Source organism: Heliconius melpomene, chromosome 19 (assembly GCF_056956725.1).
Source record: "Heliconius melpomene rosina isolate 202511_hmr_F chromosome 19, ASM5695672v1, whole genome shotgun sequence".
NCBI classification, from domain to species: domain Eukaryota; kingdom Metazoa; phylum Arthropoda; class Insecta; order Lepidoptera; family Nymphalidae; genus Heliconius; species Heliconius melpomene.
Window position 1 is genome coordinate 2,392,729 of NC_140407.1, and position 23,062 is coordinate 2,415,790.

At 31.5% G+C, this 23,062-nt stretch overlaps 1 protein-coding gene across 2 annotated transcripts in view; it reads left to right on the forward strand.

Annotated features, from left to right (window-relative positions):
- The window catches only part of LOC146528312 (cGMP-specific 3',5'-cyclic phosphodiesterase-like), a 73,646-nt gene extending 50,835 nt beyond the window's left edge, over positions 1–22,811 (forward strand). The window contains exons 4-20 of one of the 2 annotated variants that reach the window (XM_085203898.1): positions 3,073–3,190; positions 9,254–9,380; positions 9,763–9,881; positions 10,391–10,656; positions 12,042–12,218; positions 13,638–13,814; positions 14,180–14,305; positions 14,968–15,085; positions 15,337–15,428; positions 16,592–16,915; positions 17,250–17,403; positions 17,605–17,764; positions 18,008–18,228; positions 18,511–18,679; positions 19,465–19,567; positions 20,133–20,168; positions 20,574–22,811. In XM_085203898.1, the coding sequence (XP_085060024.1) occupies positions 3,073–3,190; positions 9,254–9,380; positions 9,763–9,881; positions 10,391–10,656; positions 12,042–12,218; positions 13,638–13,814; positions 14,180–14,305; positions 14,968–15,085; positions 15,337–15,428; positions 16,592–16,915; positions 17,250–17,403; positions 17,605–17,764; positions 18,008–18,228; positions 18,511–18,679; positions 19,465–19,555 (2,439 nt within the window). In that variant the 3' untranslated portion in view covers positions 19,556–19,567; positions 20,133–20,168; positions 20,574–22,811. The remainder of the gene's footprint in view (positions 1–3,072; positions 3,191–9,253; positions 9,381–9,762; positions 9,882–10,390; positions 10,657–12,041; positions 12,219–13,637; positions 13,815–14,179; positions 14,306–14,967; positions 15,086–15,336; positions 15,429–16,591; positions 16,916–17,249; positions 17,404–17,604; positions 17,765–18,007; positions 18,229–18,510; positions 18,680–19,464; positions 19,568–20,132; positions 20,169–20,573) is intronic. The other variant, XM_085203897.1, reaches the window with a different exon arrangement.
- Positions 22,812–23,062: the final 251 nt, after the last annotated feature.

Here is a 23,062-nt window from a genome sequence, read left to right on the forward strand (position 1 = left end):
GCGAAATATCAAGAGTTGTTTTACAATCTTTCAACGTTAGAAGTTTTTTATAGGACCTTTGATCAATAACTACTTACTTAGTTCATTAACCGTATTGTTGTGTACTAGGTCGTTAATTTAATTTAAAAATATGTATAACTCTCCGGTCTTCGGGAAAATTTTCGAGACATTATGTGTTGAGTATCAGAACTCACCACCGCGCTTTATTTATTCATTCCACTGAGTGGGAATCGAATCCAAAACCGAAGCGCTTACAGTCACACGTTGTGCTACTGTACCACTATGACCTGAAGTGAAGTATAATATTAGGTAAATTGTAAATTGAGAACGCCTAGCTACCGAACCTAGTTTGAAGGTGACTGAAGGGCTTTCATAACCTTGTTTATGATACAGACACAATAGAAGATGGTATTAACTGGAGTATTCAAGCAGTATTGCTTTTACGATATTAGAATGGTTATATGTTATACAAGAATTAAAGTAATTAATATTAGACTGTTTATGGGCTCTATAATTCCCTAGGGCGTTCTACATGGTATTTGATTTGTTAAGATCTATAAATTTCTGGTCTATTGGCATAATAATAAAATATTTATAACATATGACCCGCCTGTTAGTACTTTGGACAATATATTCCTTTTTATTTTACGGTATTGTAAAAAGGAATATATTGTCTAAAGTACTAACAGGCGGGCATATTGTAAAAAAAATATTATTATTACCTATCCTCGATTACATTTTGTCATTAAAACAAATCATGTTTCTAATTGAAACAATAAACTTCAACTTCGACTTCGATTTCGACTTCAAAATTATAAAATCTTTGTAAAATTATTTTTCACTTTTTAGTTCGTTGTTAGAAGTCGGTTTTTCTTTTTGTTAAAAATTAATTTATTTTATGATTTTAAGTGATGGGTAGATCTTAAAATGATGCTTCTTAAACGAATGGGGATGGTGGTGGTAGTGGTTCTTAACGAGTGGTTGTGATTGTTCTATGTAAAACTTCATTATTAGGTATTATTTTTATGCAAAGTTACATTTTGGTATATTAACAAGAACATACATAAAAAGTATTCGGGTGAATTGGGAATCTCCCTTCTTTGAAGTTGGTTGAAAATGAGAACATCCTCTTTTTTGAGGTTGGTTGAAAAGAAATGCAACCATCAGGAATCTCACTTCTGACATCAATTTAAAAAGTTTTTGCTTGTAAATCAAACACAAGTAAAACAAATGTAAAAGGTTTTGCTTGTAAATCAACAGTATAATCAATTTTTTTACCAAAAAAAACAAACTTTCTCAATTTTCTCCGGATTCCATAATCGAAACCTAACCAAACTTTCACCAAATTATCCTTGAAGTGTATCCTTTCAAATAAAAAAGAATCATCAAAATCGGTTGGCGCGACATTGAGTTATTAGGCAATTAGTCGCGCACATGCCTAATGCAAATTTAAGACTTATGTGATTTTCTCATGGATACCATTGTCAGACATGGACCAAAAAAAAATGGGACCATTCGGGAAGCTATACCTTTCAAATAAAAAAAAAATATCATAATCGGTTCACCCAGTTAAAAGTTATGAGGTAACAAACATAAAAAAAAATAATAAAAAAAAAAAAAATACAGTCGAATTGATAACCTCCTTTTCTTACAGAAGTCAGTTAAAAATAGAGTTAAAACACTCATCAGGCTTTATCTACCTACCCAGTATCGAATACTCACGTAAAAGTAAGCATGTAAATAGGTACTTTATTTTTCGATGTCGTAATTTTAATTTTTGATATTACATTTTAATTGAAATTCAATTAAGTATTTTAAATAAAATATTTGGAAGAACAAGTTTGAAGTTCATGATAAGTTGTAATGATTAAGTTAAATTTAAAAGAAACTTTTTTAATAAAGTATTATTTTACATATTAGCATTGTTCTTCTACTAAAATTTACCTTTATTAGAAATCTGAAGTATTCATTTTGAATTTCAATTTCGTTAAGTTTATTGTGGAATATAATAGAAAACCTAATATTACTTAAGTGTAATCCTCTTTAGAGTAGACATAAGTAGGAGCAAATAATTAGGAAAGACGATATCACGTCGTTCAGACGTTTAAAGGAAACTTAATGACAATAAATCTCTTTTCATGAAAGATTTAAATATATTTGCTGCCCATGTTTTCGGCGTTAGGTTACGACACCGAGCATGCAGTAATTTATAATTTTCTCTATGTCTACCTCGTATTGAATGTACTGCATAAAAAAGCTAACTTGAGGCTGTATTACAACAAAGTAAGTAAATAAATAACTGTGCAAAAACTTGAAATGAGTCTCTTTTCCGCTAAATGAAAAATTTAAATTAATTTTACTTAAAATATCTCACTGTCTTAAATCTTTTCCTTAGCTAAAAAGACCGATTATTCTTACTTTTAATTAATTTTATTACTTTTTTAAGATTTGTTATCACTATGAAATATAAATGAGCGAGGTTCTGAAATGAATTTTATGCTTTTTTGGACGTGACTGATTTTATGTGAGGATCAAGATTCTAACGAAACTTAAGTAAATATTTATATTTAAAGTGTATCCCTGATATGAATAGATAACAGTGACATTTAAGAGGCTTAAAATAGAGCGAAAAAATATTATTTGAATTATATATTTTTCAAATTATTTTAAAATACAAAGTAAATGTAGAAGTTCTAAGCTTGTACTTTTTCTCTCAATTTATTAATATTTTTTAACTAATTAAAATCCTCGCAGTGATCAAATTAGGCAGAGAGTACACCCTTTTGGATGTTATACTATTTATTGGATACATTGTGTGTAGAGCAAGCCCCACTTCGACCAGAACCATACAATATTTAAGTAAAATTATGCCACAATGCTTCACTCTATACCCCGCATATAGCACGGTAGTCAGGGGGAATCTAGTGTAATATTAAAGACACTACGCTCTCCACTTTCCGTCCATTTTCGCAGACTTTGTGTACTGAGTGTCAGAACTCAACGGCGCACTATTGCCCCAGTGAGAATCGAACCCACAACTTTCATCTTTTTAACTGTTTTTTTTTGTTTCAGATTCTAGTAAACGTCTGCCTGTTGACCGCAGCGGATAGAGGCAGTCTGTTCTTAGCAAAAGGGACAACTCCGAACAGATATTTACAAGCTAAGCTCTTCGACGTCACCAGAGACACAGGTTAGTATTATTCTAATTTACTGAAAATTATTGATGACTAGTGGACCCGGACGCGGCTACGCCTGCTTGAACTATAAGAATATTTTCGCGTCGATCATACTCATACTATGTCGCCCGAAGGCTAGGTTATTTCGAATCAGTGACATCTCCTTAATTATTTATTAGAATGTTATACAGTAAACGTAACGTAAACGTTGCGTAGCGACGCGACTGTTGTTATTGACATGGCAGAATAAATTGCATGTCAAATTAGAAAATACTTTAAAATATATTAGTTTATATGTGTAATGTAATGTTATATAGCCTATAGCACTTCTGAAGAATGCAGCTTTCATACAAAACAAAAACAATGTAAATCGGACCAGTAGATCCAGAGATCTTAGCGTTCAAACAAACAAACAAACAAACAAACAAACAAACTCTTCCGCTTTATTATATTATAGTATTTATTGATGATGTATATTAACACTTATGCCTACTCTGTACGTTCGTGGAAACTTTTATTTTTCAGGGTAAAATTTCGGGGGTAGCCACGGTCTACCTCCCATATTCCAACGAGAGGGAATCGAACCTGCAACCGTCGCGCGCTATACTGCTACGACGGCTTCTGTTTATACTAGTGAATTTGTTTTAAATTTCATACACACCACTAACCATGATACATAATATATGAGTAATCAATATGCAATAATGTTATAATGGCGCTATTCAAACGGATCTCAACAAAGGATCATCAATAAGTTATAAAGCCAAGTTTGAAAAACGGAGGCCACACACTGCCGTTTGTTTGTTTATCTTTCTATTTTTATAGATATTTTTTATATGAGTCTATCTATAATATAAAAAAAATATGTATTTTTTTAATCATAGATTAAACATCTTAAGGAAGCGCAAGGGTACAAGCTTGCTATCAATGCCTCGCAAAGCAATGCCTCGAGAATTCGGCGGAAAGTGGAGAACAGAAGTGTCTTAATGGGAATTGAGTGTCTTAATAGTAGATTCCCATGTTCATTCTGTCTAACCTACTACGTGTGGTATACAGCGTGAAGCTAAATAAATAATAAAATAAATTAAGTTTGAAGGAAAAAAATACAAATTGACCAATCGGTTCCTTCTTGTTGCATTGATGAAATGCTTTTTCGTGATACATTGTCTAATTTTGACATAAATCACTTATTAATATGTGTTTTTTAATTCTTTAAAGTTCAAGAAAACCAAATAAGTCATTATAAATTCTTTATTTCTTTAATTTTTACTTCTCCACACAATGAGACTGACAGAGAAACTAATGAAATGATATTTTGTTTTAATATACCGGCTAGGATTGGTAGTTATAATTGGTGTCGTCTAGATGGCGTCTTGTTATTACAAATTAAAATGTAGCATACTTAGCAAAGAGAATAATTATGTATTATTAATTTCAGCAGTATGTACATAGCCTACTTAAAATTTTTACAAGTGATCTAAAATATCTTTAGTACTATTTTAAGACACATTTAACTAAAATCTGAATATAATAAACAGAAAATATATGTATATATAAAGCGATATTGTAATTACATAAACCTTTGAATTTGAGAATAAATTTTGATATAAATTCCATTAAGTTGAGCCGCTTCCAAACTTCGAACTCAATTCAGATCAGAATCTCGATTCGGATCTAGACAAATTAATTACTATGAACGAGACTGGGATCTTAGCGAAAACTTTGACGTTTACTTTAATTTGTCTAGATTCATTTTAATTGATTTAATTTGGTATTAATACTACTAATTTTTGTTTCTATTTCCATTTTTATCATTGCTCATATTCTATTTATTCTATTATTTTGCCATGTTACCAGAGCGAAGAAATGAAAACATTAAATATTAATCACCAAATGGGATTCGAACCAAACACCTGCGCATGCAGTGACACGCTTGTGCCACTGCGCTATGCCGGCCTCTTAAAGGAAACATTTATCTCATGTAAGCCGTCCCAAGGGAACTACAGTTAATTACATATCAATTACATAAAATTTAATAACATTATTTATATAAATCTTAAATACTTATGTATATAAGTACTTTCATCCAGATTAAATAAACGTAGGTATATTTCCCATTACGTCTTTATATGGCGTTTATCTTAGAGGCAAGTATTATCAAACAATATGCTATTTATATTAAGATTTTATACAATACATTTCTATCTATTTATATCGAGCCCTTCCTTTAGACACTAGCAACAACACCTGACATTGTAGCTTATTATTTTAACCCTGGAATGTAATATTATATGATGGTGTGTCTGTTTGTGCGTCAAGAACATTTCAACTTATTTTTAGTTTACTAGAACTACTAGGTTTATAAATTTTGCTTATTTCCTCTGTATTTATGAACGTAAAGAGTACTCTTTTAATCCCATTTTATAGGCCATAGTGGCGCAGGGCACAAGCGTATGCGACGGTTGTGGGGTTGATTCCCACTCGAAAATAATTAAATATTTAATATTTTCATTTACGCGCCCTGTTTGTTGTTGTAAATTGTTGTATGAAATAAAAAATATTTTTATTTCATACAACAATTTTTTTTACATACATTATGTATCTATATAAAAGCGGCGTTAAAACACCGTAAAAACCACTTCATGAATATTTAAAGAATGAAAATATTTTATCCCACCGGCTTTCCTTCGCCTTTCGCTAACTCTAACACCCTTTTAATAATTCTGGCTGAATAAGCAATGTCTCGAATAATAGAGAGTAAGTTACTAAGTTAACTGTAGAGGTACCTTTGGAGATGGGCACGTGGATATTGTACAAAATTTTATTATTTATAAAGTTTATTTATATTTAATACTAGCGGCCCGTTCGCGGCTTCGCCCGCTTAAACTACACAATTACTTAGTTACTGACGTAGATTACTTACGGGTTCTCTTAACGTTATCATTTTAAAGACAATATCTATACATAAAAAAATCATTAAGCCATTTCTGAAATTAGTCAATTCATTCTTAATGATTCAAAGTCAATGTTAACAAGGGAGTGTCTCAATACTAGGTTCCCTGGTAGCCTATGCTAGCCCTGGTATGTCCGGGATACACCCTGAAGCAAAAAAATATATATATTCAAATAATACGTCAGCCGTAATTTTTGTTTAAAGCTGTTCTACTTAAATATATATAAATACATACTTTCTTTCACGCGAAAGAAGTGTTCCTAAAATTGTTTATAAACCTCTTAATATAATTTCACGTTTCACGTTTTTACAGTTTTCAACTTTTTCATCCCGAACAAACGAATAGCAATAAGAAATGAAATCAAAAAATATTTCCATCTCAGAGGGGCGATTATAAAACTTTCTGTACATTTTTTATTACATTTTTAATATTATAAACAAGTACAAAGTTTTCAAATACCTCTCAAGAGTATAACAACACAGTGAAATAAATTTTGTAGGGAAACATAAATATCTAAAGTTACTTATTAGGGTTCCGCAAATCCAAAGGTAAAAACGGAACCCTGGTAGGATCATTTTGTTGTCCGTCTGTCAAGACTATTTATCTCCAGATCGCGTGAACATGTCAAGTTGAAATTAATATCAAATATTCAGGTCCATGGTGCCTTAATGGACAAAAAATATACTTCAAAGTCATCGATGTTGCTGGATTTTGTATGAAATTCGCCGCGTAATCCAAACACATAAGGTACATTCCGTGGACGAACAATTATGAAATTCGGCACAAAGTGATATCTTACAGTACATATAAAGGAAAAAACTTGAAAATTTAAAATTTATAGATATTTCATAGAAAAAAATCATCATATTTCATACAAAATAAGTGCATATGCCCGTTATCTTTTATAGGCGTTAACTTTCCGTTGACCCACAATCCTGAAATTGCTACGGAAACGTTCGTAACGGAAGTCCGACTCGCACTTAACCGGTTCTTTTATTTTGGTAGAAGTCCTAATGAGAAATTGTTGCAATCTTCTTATTAGCTTTCTTTCTTACTCTGGATAATTTGAATTGTCACTCTAAAAGCTTTCGCGGCGAGCCTTCTTGATGGAAAAGTTTTCCCCGATATTAAGAAAATTTGCCTGAAATGAAAATTTATATTTGAATTTTGAATACTATTAAAATAGGACTACATTTATAACGTTACTGTGGATAAGATTTATATAGGTACTAGCGGCCCGCCCGCGGCTTCGCCTACGTGAACTACGTTATTATTAATTTCTGTCTCCATGAGTACCTACGTCCTATAAGTGACGTCCATGCAAAATTTGAGACTCTTAGCATTTGTAGTAACGAAGTTTCATACAAACTTTCGACCCCAAAAACAACCCCTTAGAAGTCGAATATTGCAAATTCCCGTCTTAGCGAGCACCTACGTCCTATAAATAACTCCTATGCAAAATTTGAGATTCCTACCACAAGTAGTTTCTGAGATTTCGTGATGAGTGAGTGACCTTTCGATTTTATATATATAGATTATGCAGATTGCTACCAAAATTGTATTATGTACAAACCCGCCTCATCGCTTCGCTCGATATGAACGATCTTGGCAATGATGGTATGGTGACTGTAAACGCCACAGATTGTGGGTTCGATTCCCACTTGACGAAATGAAATATTTAATATTTTCATTTTCCTCACTCGTAACGAGACAAAGCGCAACATTGACTTCCACCACTCAACACGCAATGCCTCCAGAATTCGGCGGACAGTCGAGAAAGGAAGTTTCTTAAAGGAAACGGATTGTCTTAACACTAGGTTCCCAGGTTCCTTCGTCCTACCATGCTATTTGCGGGATACAGCATGAAATCAATAAAAAAACAAAAGAAAAAGTATTTTCTGAATATTCATCAAGTGTTTATATTCTCTATATAATTAAAATTAAAATTTTATAGTAAAGAATAAAATAAAGTTTTTAACTCAAAGAATTCAACAAATGCATGACAATTAGAATCACAAAAGCAGCACAAAGTTCATAATGAGACGTAATCTGGACCTGGATTGTTACATCTAATCTCTTCCCATCATTTAAATGTTACTCACTTCGCAGATTTTTAAGAGTTCACGTGGAACTAGGCTAAGTGGACTCGAGAAATGAGCTGCACTTGGAAGTAATTTCTAAAGATTCGTTTTGTACAAAGCCTTATATTTTGCCTTTTTTTATAGAAGACAAAGAGATTATGTCGGTTTTTACTATTGTTTAGGCGTTGCTATAGTAACGGATTTTTAAGAAGATGGTATTTGATGCCGTCGTAGCGCAGTGGCACAGCGTTACTGTAAAGGCGATGGTTGTGAATTTGATTTCCACTTAGGGAAATTAATTATTTAATATTTATATTTTCTTGATATTGTTTTGATATGTGGTCAAATTAATATTTGAAACCAGGTCAAATGACAAGCTGAGGTAGATAGTTGCTCTTTAATTAATTTTGTGGCGTCACCGGACCTCGGTAGTTACCTTGTACGTAGTATTAATAATAATAGTGATAGCTTCCGGAAGCTTCTTAGATGATAACGGAAATTGGGTACGAGTAATGGATGTTACGGATCTAAATTATTATTATTATTTCCAACATAGGCAAATGCTGCGCTTAGATAATAACAATAATTCATAGTATATAATATTAATATTATGAATAAAAAAAATTATGAAAAATTATATACAAAGTATATAATAGTATGACAGCTTCTATCAAGAAATATTTAGTAAGAAGTCCTACAAATTGATTACTCTATTTTATATATTTAGAAGTACATATCCTAAAAATTTTCTACAGAGATGCTAACAACAAAATTTATATCAATTGTACTCGTACCAGTAAGACGACGAATATTCTCGTCAGTCCTGCTTTCCATTTTTTCACATTCTTCCAATACATCCATTATCTTAACTCATTTTAATCAATGAATTTTGCACATAGAAATTAATGACAAATCTCTCCAGTCTCCCAGCTAGAATCAGTGAATTATATAGAAGAGAATATAATGTCGTAGTACTTTCTATATGTAGTAGAGATACGCAAATCTAGCCAATATTTTTAATATCTTTTTATTTTGTTTTTAGATCTCTACGACGCCTTACGTATAGCAAGATCGCAAGAAATAAAAATTAACTTCGGGGTCGGAGTCGCGGGGTTGGCCGCCCAAACGAAACATCCTATCAACATCAAGAACGCTTATGCCGATCCACGGTAGGTGAAAAAAAGTTATTTTTACTATCTACACTAATATTACAAAGTAAAGTTTGTTTCTCTAAACGCTCTAATCTCATGAACTATTGAATTGAAAAATGATTTATATTGAAAAAAGGACTTTTATCGAGGTTAGGTTATAGGATATTATTTGTTGCATAAATACTAAATTTAAAAAGTTATTCAATCAAAAAATGTCTACACTCTTTAATAATTTCTCCCTTCTCTCTTTAATATTTTTTCTAAGTTTTATCTAAAAAAAAAATTCTTACTTAAGATATAAAAAAAAATTATGACATTGGTAGGCTAAATACCTTATTTACTTGTATATAAAATACAACGTAATACTATACTTGGTTATTTATATAACATTTAATTCCAGATTCAACAGCGAGATCGACGCTCGGACAGGATATAAAACTGAATTAATATTGTGTATGCCGATCTGTAATTGCGAAGGGGACGTGGTTGGCGTAGCCCAAATTATTAACAAAACTGATGGTAAGTGAAATTTAATTTCAACAGAGGGATTTTTATTATAAATTTAACCTAAATGTAAAGCCTAAAACGAAAAACCTAAATTTTTATTAACATTGTTTTAGGTGACTTACAACATTTATAATTGCACTTAATATTTTTAAATTCCAATATTAAACAAAAAAGATTATTTCTGTCTAAGAAATTGTTACTGTCTATGAATCGACCGAAGACGAAAAAATTTGGATTAATTTGTGTTAACTCACCCAATATCAAATATCAAAGTTTAATCTAAACAGAAAGAGTGAATACATCTAGTATTCAGACGCGGCTTCGACCGCTTAAACTTATTGTAATATTATAGTTCATTTATTCATAATATTTACCTAAATTGTATACTATTTCATATTTTAATGTATAATCTATGTTACTGTAAAGACTCACAAACTTTCACATGTATAATATCACTAGGATAAATAAACAAAATACGAGAACGAAAGATGGTAAAATTCATTAAAAAATCTGACTTTTAGGTTCAAAAGAGTTTTCACCACGCGACGTGGAAGTCTTCCGCCGCTATCTAACATTCTGCGGCATTGGCATACAAAATGCACAACTGTTCGAGTCATCAGTGCTGGAGTATAAAAGGAACCAGATACTCCTTGCTTTGGCGCGAAGTATATTTGAGGAGCAGAGCAATTTAGAATGTCTAGTTACCAAGATCATGACGGAGGCGCGTGAACTGTTGAAATGTGAGAGATGTGCGGTTTTCATATTGGATACGGATCACTGTGAATCTGTAAGTAAACCTTTTTTTTTTAGCTTCACCCTGTTGTAACCCACATTTCCCCCCCACCCCACCCACATGTTGGGTACCTAGTGTTAAGACACTCCGTTCCCCAATTTTTGCCGAATTCTGGTAGCATTGCGAGTGCCCAGGTTGTGGATTCGATTTCCACTCGAGGAAATTAAGTATTTAATATTTTTATTTCTTCACTCTGGTGTAGAAATAAAGCATGGCGTTGAATTTCGCCACTCAACAGAATTCGGCGGAAAAATGGAGAACGGAGTGTCTTTACACTAGCTATCCTCTTTCTACTCTATTCACTAGAAAAAATATATATAATTCAGAAAATACTAAAAAAATCCAATTTTGTAGACTATTACACTTTATGACAGATGTTATTAACCAGTAGGATAGCGTAATCAGAGAAAAGAAAATACCTTTACTGTTAGGTGAAAACGTGACTTCAATACCGATTTTGTTGAAACCCCAAACTTGGATTTATATCAGCTATGCTGAATACATTTCAAATGAGGGCTGAAAAACTTTACCAATTTCTATTTTATATTACATTTTGGTTGAAACTTCAACTGTGTTGCACTGTTGAGTCTTGGGTATTGGTAGTTTGTGCATCACAGTAGAATCTTATTTTAAACAAGTGTTATTGTTTTTCATCTATCTCTCACGTCTTGGGTTGATGTTAATATGTCAATGTATGAGGAATGTGTAATTTCTCAATAAGTGCAAATACGTCGTTGTTACACCAGAGAAGTGATATACAAATACACTGAGCGATTATCTTACTCGGTTTAACAGTAAATAAAATAATAGAAAATTATATGTATATCAATTATTTTATCATAAATCCACAACAGTGTGTATAGTAAACCAAAGTTTTGCCTAACAAGATCGAAGAAATATATGAATTAAAAACATATATTTATTTTTCTTAAAATTGACTTTGAACTCATAACTAAACTACTAAAATAAATAAAACTTGACGACATTGCAAAAAGCCTATACATTAGAAAAGTACGTAAAGAAAAAATAAACCTTATCTTTAACATCGTTTATATATTAGTATATGTACTTTAAGGTAACGACTATTATACCCAAAAAGGTCTTCTAATAACCTTTATTCATGTTTCAGCAAATATACAAATAGGTAAAATTGTAAATCCTTACCGTTTTATTTATTTTCGTTTACATGGTTGAATCCGTTCTTTTAGTTTAAGTACTTTAATTATATTTTAAAATTCCATCGTGCTTATTGGTGATCGTTTTGCTACTATATTACGATTACATAATATATATATTTCTATTATTCCTTTTTTCTGTATGGAATTGTACATTTTTCAAAAAACTTATTATTATTTCTATATTTATTTATTATATTACAGAGTCATCTAGAACGTATAGTCCAAAGACCAGGCGGCAGACGAAGTGGAGCACCAGCTCTACCGCCGCCCGCACCGACGAGGTTCCATACTTTATTCGAACTGGGAGCAAAACACTCGAGAACCACGCTTACACCTCGACATGATATTAAGTCGACGTTAGCTTGTATTGCTCTTGCAGTAAGTAAATGATATACTAGCTTTTACTATTAAATAACTAAGAGCTACATATCGTCGGCTTATAATGTAAACCTGTTGAAAAAATAATCAGGAGAGATAAAAAATATTTTATAAAAAGTATGAGTATATGTATATTAAACAAAAGGGATATTTTTTGTGTATTTTAGATATATTTGTATAGATAAAAATATATTTATAGATGTTTTTTCTTTAATGATTTTACAAGAAACTTTACTTCCAAGCAGTGGTTATATACGTTATATACTACAAAATACATAGTAGAGCAGTTCATAAACTACACAGCTATACACTAACTAACTCTACAATTTGGTCGTGTTATATATAAACTTTGGCAAGCGAGCATTGTGGAACCACTCGCCTGCAATACTCGCTCTAACTTAATTATAACTTATTATTGTGTTGAATAACTTGTATTTGGAGTGTTCGAGTTCTAGAAATAAGTGTTGTATAGCATATGTCTATTATTTGCTATTTTCTAGAAATGAAGCTTTATTTGAAAAATTAATTGGTATCTACATATAAAATATATTCACAAAAAGTCTTTAATTTATGGGGTATAATAGGGTCAATTAACACCTCCATGGCGCAGGCCAGGGTGTGTAAACACAACGACTAAGTTCGATGCCCACTTGAAAAAATGAAACATTAAAATTTTCATATCATTTTCGTAACAAGGCAAAGAGCGTGGTTGAATTCCGCCACTCAACACCCGATGTGCCCCTGCTTCACTACGGCCCCAAAAAAATATATGTCCAAAAATAAAGAAAAAAGCAAAAATTTAATAAAATAAATAAATATTTTGTCTATATTTCCAACTTCTACAAATCTCTCATAGAGCTTTATTAAGAATCTACGCATTTTATTCCGTTAGACCTAAATTTGCATCACAATTTATTTTCGGCGTTTTACCTCAGAGGTCGTGAGTTGAAAGGCAATCGTGTTTCCCTTGAACTTTAATGCGCACCTAATCTCAGATTACCAGGTCTAGATTTTAATACGACGCGACGCGACGCTAAGAACTTTCTCAGTTTCTGATTCTAAATTGTTATCACAAAGGTGCCTTGTTGAGATTAAATTGTGTATTTAAAACTTTTATCTTCAATTCTAATTCATATACCTAATTTGATTTAAATAAATTAAATTAGATTTTTTTAAGAAGAAGATTGACAGTCGTCGTGGTGTAGTACGGCAGCGTCTGACTGTTGGTATATATGAAGGTTGTGGGTTTAATCCCCATCCTGGAAAATGATTATGATATATATTTTCATTTATTTACTCTGGTAACATGACAAAACACAGGCTTTAGTCGGGAAACGGAGTGTTTAAACACTAGGTTTCCTATTTCATATCCTGCTGTATACGGGATGCAGCGTGAAACTATAAAAATCCTTTTAACAGGTAGCTCAATCAAATAAAGCTTTAAACATATCTGATGTGGAGGACTGGAGGAAAGAGAATGGAATGGTGGTGGACGACAACGTAACTGACGACGCAGCGAACGTCCGCACCATGCTTTGTATGCCGATAGTCAACGCTAATAAAGATGTTATAGGGGTAGCGCAATTGATAAATAAGGTGTGTTTATCAGATTAGATATTTAATCATTTTTGTAATTTTTATATATATATATATATAAGTATATAAATAATATGTATACCTCTTAGGTTTTATTAAGAACAAAAAATAATCGTAAATCAAACGTATTTGTACTGGATTCAAGAAAATTGTTAATCAAATTTAATGTATGAATTTAATTGAATTTGAAAAACTTCACCAACAATTAAAAGTAAAGCAAAGATTTCGTTTTATTTGTATTTGAAAATTAATGCACCGTATTATTTACTACTTTGTACGACCGATATTGAAATATACAGAAAAATCTAGAAAGTTCGAGAGTAGTGAGACATTTTTCAACTTAGAATATTATTGGCTTTTTGTAGGAAAACGGATCTCAGTTCACTGACGGCGACATTTCAATATTCGAAGCGTTCGCTATATTCTGTGGTCTCGGCATCCATAATACGCAAATGTATGAGAACGCTTGCAAGTTGATGGCAAAGCAAAAGGTAATGTATATTTAAATTCTAAATAAATAAATATAAAATGAAGCTATGACGGCGCAGTGGGTTAAACATGTCACTATAAACAAGATGGTAGTGAGTTACATCCCCACATGGCTAATGAACTATTATTTATTAATATTTACATTTCTTCGCTGTGGTAACAAAGCGAAACGGGGCGTTGAATCCCGCCACTCAACAGGCATTGTCTCAAATATTCTGCGGAAAGTGGAGAAAGGAGTGTCTTACTGGGTTCCCTCTACATACTGGGTACCCTACTATAAGCGGGATATAAAATTGAAAATAAATTAATTTCTATAAAAGCAATGATTACGAGCTCGAATCTTATTTAGAGAAAAAATATACTTATTTTGTTTGATGCTCGGCTTTTTTGGTCGGTCGATGATTGCAAATATGAAATATCAGCGTGTGTAAAATATTACTGGCAACTAGATAAAAATGTACCTATAATGAAATTGATAGTTCTGAAGGCATTACGCGTTGAGTGGCGTAACTCAACGCCGCGCTTGAACGCGGTGAAATGAAACAGCTAAACATCAAATGTCACGCGCTTGTGCCACTGCACCACGACTGGCCTCATAGATATTTAAGTATTTTCTATTGATATCTTATTTAATAGTTAATAAAAAATACCATTTGCTCCAAAGGTAGCGCTCGAGTGTCTGTCGTACCACGCGACGGCGTCGGCGGAAGACACGAACAAATTATGTCAAGAGGTCATACCCTCCGCTGAAGTCTATAATTTGTATAGTTTTAAGTTTCACGGTAAGTTTGTATTGTCTGTTGTTACTTTTTTATATATAATAGTAGGGAATAGACGTGAGGCTTTTTGAAACTAATATATTTAATATATAATTCATTTTTTTGGTTCACAGCGTGATACAGCGTGTACCCTGAGAAAATGAAAAAAAAAAATGTCCCCGAGTAGAAATCGAACCTAAAAAGTGTCCCATTTAAAATCAGATATCAGCCTATAATATCATTATATTATTGTTAAAATGTTGTTTTTTTTACAGATTTCGATTTATCAGACGAAGATACATGTAGAGCGACGTTACGAATGTTCCTTCAGTGCAATCTTGTCGAAAAATTTCATATTCCTTACGATGTAAGTATGGGATATAAATCTATATATATAAAATCGAAAGGTCACTCACTCATCACGAAATCTCAGAAACTACAAGTGCTAGGAATCTCAAATTTTGCATAGACGTCACTAGGACGTAGCCATGGAGACAGAAATTAATAATAACATAGTTCACGCGGATGAAACCGCGAGCGGGCCGCTAGTCTTTCATAAATATTAAGTAAAATATTAGGTTAATTTATCTTTAGCTCCTGATGAAAATAGAGGGGGTCTAGATTTTACATATCTGCATTTCTGTGGCGTAGTAACTCCCAAATCTATTTTCGTCTAGTATTTTTTATTTCAAGGTGACTTAATCGAGTTTGAGTTCTTACTCTTTAATCATAATATAAAAAAATATGTTAAGCCATTTGAAAATTACTACCTCTTTTATATTTTTTTTACTTTTTAGAGCATTTTATAGAGGTTCTCACCATATAATAATTAGTATCAAAATTTTGATTTCATTCAGTATATTTAATACAAAAGAAATCTTTTTTATAATTCACCATTTTTCATATTAGATATGCAATAATATCCACAGCTATTTGTTCTTTTACAATTCAAAATAACACAAATGAAAATATTTTCACATTAAGTTGTTAACAAAAGCGTAATCTAAAATTGCAATAATATGATTGAAGCATCTATTGTTTTGTTTATTTGTTATCATCAATTGGCTAGGTTTGTGTTTTATAGTTAAATTACAATCATTAAAATTTTATCTATAAATGGTGAGGCCAGTCGTAGTGCGGGGGTACAGTGTGATTTAAACGCGACTGGTTGTGGATTCGATCCCCGTTCGAGAAAAACAAATATTTATATTTCCATTTCTTCCGTTTTCTTGATACCGTCTTGGTGCAAGAGCACAAGCTAGCGGCTGACAACACAACTATTGTGGGTTAGAGTCCCATTTGGAGGAATGAAATAATAAATATTTTGCGTGCGTAGAGAAGAGTTCTGTCACTTACCAAGCAGTGCCTCGAGAATTCGGAAAGTGGAGAATTCGGAAACGGACGTTTCCTATTTTGAACGGAGTGTTTTAACACTAGGTTCCCACGTAACCTCTGCCTAACCGCTAAATGTACAGGATGTCGCCTCAAGCAAAAAAAAATGTAAATTATATATAAAACTTAACTTTACAGGTGCTATGCAGATGGATACTATCAGTAAAGAAGAACTACCGTCCAGTCAAGTACCACAACTGGCGGCACGCATTGAACGTAGCACAGACAATGTTCGCCATGTTGAAAACTGGTAAAATGGAGAGATTTATGTCTGACCTAGAAATCCTAGGTCTTCTAGTGGCTTGTCTTTGTCACGACCTAGACCATAGAGGCACTAATAATGCGTTTCAAACGAAAACCGAAAGTCCTTTGGCCATTTTGTATTCGACGTCCACTATGGAACACCATCATTTCGATCAGTGTGTAATGATTTTGAATAGCGAGAGCAATAACATATTTCAAGTAAGTTTTGTTTGTTTTTTTCAATTGATTAATTAATGTATAATTTATTATTTGTTTCTTTTTTTTGTTTATTTTTAATCTATATTGAAAATTTGATGATAAGTCACTTTATAATTACCTATATTCAGTAGATTTAAATACGGTTTGTGCGGATGTCGTAAAAATATTGCTTAATCCATTTAAAGCGAAATACATTCCTACATGCCTACATTCTACATTATTTTAGTAAATATTATAATTTATAAATTAAAAAAAATATTAAAAATACAATCTAAATATAAAAATAATTTACATACTTATATAATTTATTTATTAATTTTTTATTTAATTCCAGGCATTATCCCCATGCGATTACAAAGATGTAATGCGCGTTGTGGAAACAGCGATATTGTCAACAGACCTAGCTATGTATTTCAAGAAGAAATCGAAGTTTCTAGAATTAGTTGAAAATGGCGAATTCGATTGGCAAAGTCAGGAAAAGAAAGAATGTTAGTAAACATTTTATGTTTTTTTTTTCTTATTCATGGCTCTTTTAGTTTCCGCACTTTATACGTAACATCTCTTAAATTGTTTGGGCTTTTATAATATATAAAATTTTAAAACTCCAACAATTCCTTTATAATCTTAAATAGTCTAGCGTCTATCCGTAGAATGTGATCAATTATTATTAATATTTTGTTTTCGTCCAGTGCTTTGCGGCATGATGATGACAGCATGCGACGTATCAGCGATAGCGAAACCTTGGGAGGTACAACATAAAGTGGCCAAATTGGTAGCTGATGAATTCTTCGATCAGGGAGATTTGGAGAAATTACAGCTTAACCAACAACCTATAGCTATGATGGACAGGTATATTTTTTTATTCTTTCCGTTATTTACGAGCTTAGCAGGGTAGAGGAAAAACTAGTGGCAAGAAACTCCGTTTTCCAATTTACAATTAATGTAAAGATTTTGTATAATTTAAGTATATCACAGCAATAGCCTTAAGAGAGCGAAGCCATGTTTGGGTCGCCTGTTATAATATTTACCTGTGATAATTTGTCACCTGTTATAAAATATAGTAAGGAAACCAATTTTTTATTATTATTTCAGAGAAAAAAAAGACGAATTACCACAAATGCAAGTAGGTTTCATCGATATGATATGCCTGCCTCTATACAAAGTGCTTTCGGACACGTTCCCGTGGATACAGGCATTGTATACGGGCACCATGGAAAATAGGCAAAGATGGCAAGATTTAGCTGAAAAAGTTGAAATGGGATTAACTTGGATCGATCACGATACTATTGATAAACCTATTGAGGAATTTACAGGTTTGTTTCGTTTATTTTTTTTGCACAGACGAGGACTTTCCCACTCGGGGGTGTAAAATATTTAATATTTTAATTTCCTCACTTTGGTAAGATAACAAAGCGTGGCGTTGTGTACCACCAATATACACGCAATGTCTTAAAATTCGATAGAAAGTGTAAAACAGAAGTGTCTTAATGTGAACGGAGTGTGTTGACACTAGGAATAGTCATACTCCTATGTGCGGGATACAGCGTGAAACTATAAAAAAAGTTTATTCGAAAAGCACAAAATATAATTTGCAGCATCAAATGAACCAATCAAAGACGTAGAGTTCACAGTCACGACGTTAAACTGCGCGCGGCCCGTGTCGGACAGCATGGCGCTCGTCAAACCCATTAAGACGTCCTTCCATTCTTTGAGACGAGGGAAAAGCGGGAACTTCCAAAGGCCAGCACGAAGTAAACTTACTAGGTAAGTTTTTCATACATTTTGTAGTGTTTGTATTGCTTGTTTGTTTTTTTTTCTTTATATCTTTATGTAGCCAATTAGACTCTTCATTCTCACATAACTGTTTTGGAGTTGCAACATAATTCTATACAATGTCGCATTTGGTGAACCAATGACGTAATTGTTCTTTTTGAAAAACATCAGCTTGCAAATAATATTTTCTAGAAAGAGAACTATTTTTACGAATTCATTTACCATATTTTAGCCAATTACTTGAGAGGCACCCGATACGTTAACTAAATGAGTGCACGTTGAACTCAGTGTAGTAACTGCTTTCCAATTAATACCATTAATTCAATTTATTTTTTATAATATAACAATAAAATTAAGTAATTAAATAAATATTTTAACTAACCTAAACTAGCTAAATTAATAAAAACACTAAAACACGGGCTATTCAAGTACATATTACTTTTATTTACGTATTTTTGATAATATGTGGAATAGTGGACAGGGTTTTAAAAGATGATCATGGCAGCAATATTTAAAGAAAATGTGGAATCAAAGATAATTACTGTTATTTTAACTTTATATGTTATATCACTTTAAAAATAAAACCTATATGCGAGATACAACGGTAAGCAGAGGGAACCTAGTGTTAAAGCACTCCGTTCCCCAAACCCCGCAGAATCATCGATATATTGCGTATGAATAAAATAAAAGACTTGAATGACCCATAAAACTAAATAGCACTAAAATAGCAAAAAATAAACATACAATAAAGCAACATAATCGATGTGAACGGGAAGTTTTCTCCAGATCCCTCTACGCGCCAAGCAAAGAGACGCGCGAAGAGACGACTCCGAGCGTGGTGGACCCTCCTGTGCTCAAGACGTCTAAGCATAAAGGACGGTTAGTGGAAACTTTATCATTTGTGGAAGCTTTTTGAAGTACAGAATCTAAAGAAAAACCCTTGGAGTTCTGTACTTCAAAAGGAAACGGTATCCTTATAGTAGTATTACTTTATACTTACCCGTTGGTCCTTCTGTAAAGACTTGGCCGAGATTGTGTGAACTGTGAAGGTATCCAACTGAAATGAATATGAAATATCCATTGCCATAGTCCCTTGGGAACCAAAAAAATGTTAAATTCCTAAATAAACGCAGTTAAAAGATACGATGCATCGATTGTGCTGCATTTTATATAAAATTCACAGTTTAAAAGGTGTTTCCTGTAAACCTACAATTATGAAATTTGGTAAGAAATAATAACTTACAACATACTTAAAAAAACGGAAGAACTAAAATTTATAAGTAGGTATATCATACCTTCGGCTTCATTGGGTGAAGCCAAAGCAGTAAAGACATAATATATTGCATTCTTTCTAGTAACATGTTGAAGAGAAGTGAAATGAAATTATTCCAAGTTATAAAGTTTCTAATATACTATGTTAATTATGATTTATATGAATTTACAGGTTATGCCACATGTTGTGACGGTTAAGTTTCAACTGGTAAGTGTTTTTTTTTGTAATTTGTAAACACAATCAAAGAGATGTTTGTAGTAGTGTGTAGGAGTACCTAAGTACTTAATTAAAAAAATGATGTTATTCAATCTGAATATTAAAAATGTTTATTTCATTACCATTTAAATTATTATTTATTTCTAGCCTTTGTATGCTTAAGTATATAATAATATTTTAGTATAACAGAATATAATTTTATTTGGTAAAAATGCTTTAAGAATGTGGCAATAAATAGCATTATTTAATATATTATTTTTGTCATAATATGCCGCACATAGCGAATACGTAAAGGGAACCTAGTGTTAAGAAACTCTATTCCCCACGGACCGTCTAATTTTTGAGACATTAACAAATACGGATCATCTCTTTAAAAAGTCCTATTTATATTTCCAGGAGCAGCCAAAGCAGTTCAGACAAAAAGGACAAAGTGAAACCGTCCAAATCGATTGACTAGCGCGAGACATTAACGGACATTCTTAAATGTTTAGTGTTTCTTCAAGTTATTATCTAAATACCTAGATACTGTTAGAATGGACCTACTTAGTACTTTAGAACTTATCATGTCTGATTGAGAAAAGTAAACTTTATATTTATATATAGAAATTGGGAAAAGTATTCATATGTCTATATAGTTCTTCCAATTTTTTTCGGAAGTCCGTCGTGGCGCAGCGGCAGTGTCTTGACTGCAAATCCGGCGGTAGTTGTTTGGATGACCAATCGGTGGAATTAATTATTTTTATTTCTTTGCTCTGGTAACAAAGAAAGTGCGTGTTAAGTTTCGTCTCGATAATTGGACGAAAGTGAAGAACGATGTATCCTTTCGTCAGGTTCTCTGCCTACCTTGCTATATGCGGGATACAGCGTGAAAGTTTATATATAATCTGTACTAAGGTATGTAACTTTTTTATGAGCAATATCTTGTATATCTCAATCAGATCTAGACTATATAGGATGTATTTATTTAAACTATTCGTCGTTTTGACGTTTAAATCTTAGATAAATGTTGACGTATTTAATATAGACTGTGATTTAGTGTTACTTCGCGAGATTTCTATTTTAAACTCTGTATAATATAAATATGATCGGTGACTTTTCAAAATAACTTATTAATTAGAACAGGTTGTATTAATTTTGTACTATTTATCTATGTATGTATTATTTATTTGTATATAGAGATATTGTGAATATCTCACTATGAATATCTATTTTATTTATTTAGAATTTATGAAAACTCGATTTATTTAATACCATTTTTCTACTTGTTCCAGAATATTTTAACGAGTATCGTAATATAATTATCGATCAATTAACTTATTTAACATGATATATTATCATGTTATATATATTTTACGTGGCCTTTGATGCTATATTCTTGTGTATGACCAGCTTTATTTCATAGATTAACCTATAATAAATAAGATATTGTTTTCGTTCTACATATAAATTACGAATTAAGTTGTCAATTGATTTTTTTAAGCAGAAAGTATTATGATGCTAGTCGAATTATTTAAACTTATCTAACTGTTATAATATTATGGTAATTACGTCCACTTCACTTGTGAAGCTATGTGCAATAATAATACTAAAGAAACATTTAATTTTTTTATAACTATTATTTATTTTGACAACTTTTTGCAATTTAGCTTATTTTTTTAAGTAAATATTAAATGAAAATTATTTTCGTAAGGCTTAGTATAATGTATTTGAATTTTGATTTAAATCATTTTGATTGCTAATGTGTACAACGATATAATTTGTTTTTGTGTATATAATTAAGAATAAAAATCATTGTCTGTTTTAAAAACTATTTGTTTTCGTTTTTTTTTTTCTTTTACTTTTTTTTTTAAAAATATTCGTTTATATAATAATAAAATGGCCACTAATTTCCTATCATTAGAAGTTTTCCTTTCAAGAGAAATTTATTACCTTTTTACGATATAAAAAATAATTTTTACACATTAACTTTAATGTAATTCTACATATTTACCTACTATTGTGTAAATTATTAGCAATTTTAGAATTCAAATGTTGTGAAATAGACTATACTAGAATTATTGATGTTTATAAAATAAATAATTATGGATCTTAAATCCAATTTTAATCTGTTAGCATTTTAAATACTGAAGAGTTTTGAATTATAATATTATACTTTGTAGTATATTTGTGTTTTCCTCTCTACAGATTATAACTAATAAATAGTATTTAATCATTTATGTGAGGTTTTAAGAGGTGCGCAAGTTTTAAAATATATTTTACTTGTGAAAATAAGATAGACTTCCTTAAAATCCTTCCTTCCTGAAAATAAGATAGATAGACCTTTCTTCCACAATGGTACACTGCCATGAAAAAGACAATTATTATTTAAAACAATTTTGTAATAACCATGCCCTAAATATATTTATTTTAGTAATTTTTATTGTTATATATAAAACCAAATAATAAACACTTCAAAGATACAAAATATATTATTGGTGGTGAAATAATGTTTTGTTTTATATTTATTATCAATTTTTCATCTGTGAGTAGTACTAGGTCTACTGTTTTATATAATAAAAAAGTTAAAGAAGGAATAAAATTTACTTTAAAATACTGAATGAATGTGTTTACGTAAATTAAATTATTGTGAACATTGTTGCTTGTTTTATTTTAACTCAAAAATCTCCTTCAGTACAGTATTTTGACAACTAAATAATGAAATATATATTTTAAAGGGGATTCACAATTCCACCTTTTATTAATCCATTTTCCCACTCTAACAAGACAAAGTGCAGCATTCACTTCCGACACTCAATATGCATTGTCTTAAAGTATATTGATCTACCTACTTTAAAAAAATCTAATCTAGATTTGATTGATATGATAGATTTGATTTGATACATGTA